This window comes from Octopus bimaculoides, chromosome 24 (assembly GCF_001194135.2).
Source record: "Octopus bimaculoides isolate UCB-OBI-ISO-001 chromosome 24, ASM119413v2, whole genome shotgun sequence".
In the NCBI taxonomy this organism is placed as follows: domain Eukaryota; kingdom Metazoa; phylum Mollusca; class Cephalopoda; order Octopoda; family Octopodidae; genus Octopus; species Octopus bimaculoides.
The window spans coordinates 2,286,032-2,287,524 of record NC_069004.1 but is presented as its reverse complement, the minus strand read 5'-3'; the positions used below and the strand labels follow the sequence as shown (position 1 = coordinate 2,287,524).

The 1,493-nt window shown below is 38.4% G+C and overlaps 1 protein-coding gene across 1 annotated transcript in view; it reads right to left on the bottom strand.

The window, feature by feature from the left end:
* Positions 1–339: 339 nt before the first annotated feature.
* Positions 340–1,493, bottom strand: part of LOC106877524 (tRNA (adenine(37)-N6)-methyltransferase) — a 9,100-nt gene continuing 7,946 nt past the window's right edge. Inside the window, exon 4 of the mRNA XM_014926451.2 lies at positions 340–1,488. Coding sequence (XP_014781937.1) covers positions 398–1,488 — 1,091 coding nt within the window. The 3' untranslated portion in view covers positions 340–397. The remainder of the gene's footprint in view (positions 1,489–1,493) is intronic.

Sequence of the window (1,493 nt, the reverse complement as noted above, 5' to 3'; positions counted from 1 at the left end):
AAATCCAGGAGCAGGTTATTGAAATTTTGAAAATGCGATTTTTTGGAATTTTTTTTTCAGAATTGGATCCTCCATAACCAAAACATGGGATACTGTAAAAAAAAAATCAATATATATCCATTTTACCAGAAGTTATGATGGAAAAATCGGATCTTGTGAATTTTCCGAAAGTCCCCTCCCCACCCACCAAGCGTGTCAGTGCACATTTTTTTTTCATATTCGTTTTCCACACACTTGTTTGTACCCCCCCAGGCTGGTTTATTACTTTTTTTGTTCCTGGGTGAAGGTCTTTACATTGACCGAAATGTGAACATTCAAATGAAATCAAACACTAATCAATCAAATTAAATAAATATATTTTTATTTTTGCAATTGAAGTTTATAGTGGTTCTGTGGTTTATTCTGATTTGCTTTGCTCTGAATAGGACATGGGCTGAATCCGAAGAACTTCGGCAGAATTGTTGAAGAACCAACAAGTAACATGGACTTTGTCCACAGAGAAATAATACAGGCTATCCTTACAAAGGTTTCTCCGATAGACAGAACGGGGATCTTCAGACAGAATTGAACAGATTGCCTGACAGACTTCGCGTGAGTCTTGGAGGAATTCTAACCGATAATTCTGCTGTTTATTGTGTTGGCTGAACTTTTGCAACTGCAGACGGGAACGTTCAGTGAAAAAAACAGTCAATTTGGGAACAGGAGCTTTAACGACCCAGTCTGCAGAAACAAGGGGTTGTGCTGATGTGGTGTTGAAGGATGGTGTTGTAGCAACAGCGGGTGAGGTTGCAGTATATTCAATTACAGGAGTAGTAGTAAGAGGTGTGGATTCAGAGAGAGTTGTAGTAAGAAGAGTGGAATCTGAGGGAGTAGAATCAGTATGAGTTGTGGTGAGAAGAGTGGAAGCAACAAGTGTGAAAGCCATAGATTCTTTTGTGGTAGGAGATTCAGAGGGTGTTGTAGTAAGAGGAGTGAAATCAACCTGGGTTTTGGTAAGAGGAGTGAAATCAGCTTGGGCTGTGGCAAGAGGAGTGGAAACAACAGGAGTTAAGGCAACAGATTCTTTTGTAGTAAAAAATGGTGTCACAGCAGCCTCTGAGTTCAAATCAACAAAGTTTGTTACAGCAATTAAGGCTGATTGGGAAGAAAATTTCGAAAGACAAACATTATGATTCTTTGTAGATGTTTTATTTGTTTTTTCATCCTCTTCTGATCCTTGTGAACTTGCATGAGTGAAAATCTCTCCTGCCTGAGTCTTCTGCAATTTTTCTTGGCCTAAAGACTCATCTTCCAGGCAATAATTCTTGGATGTGAAACAAAAGTTTCGTGCTTTTCTTCTTAAATCAAGATCTTCTTCAGTAATTCCAGAAGTGCTGTTTTCAATGGAATCCACTCCAAGCATTGTGGAATCCTCTGCAAAAACATCTGCAGAATTAGTTGCAGAGGAGCAAATAATTTTTTCTGTATTACTGGAGTTTTTTCTTTGTTCTTTT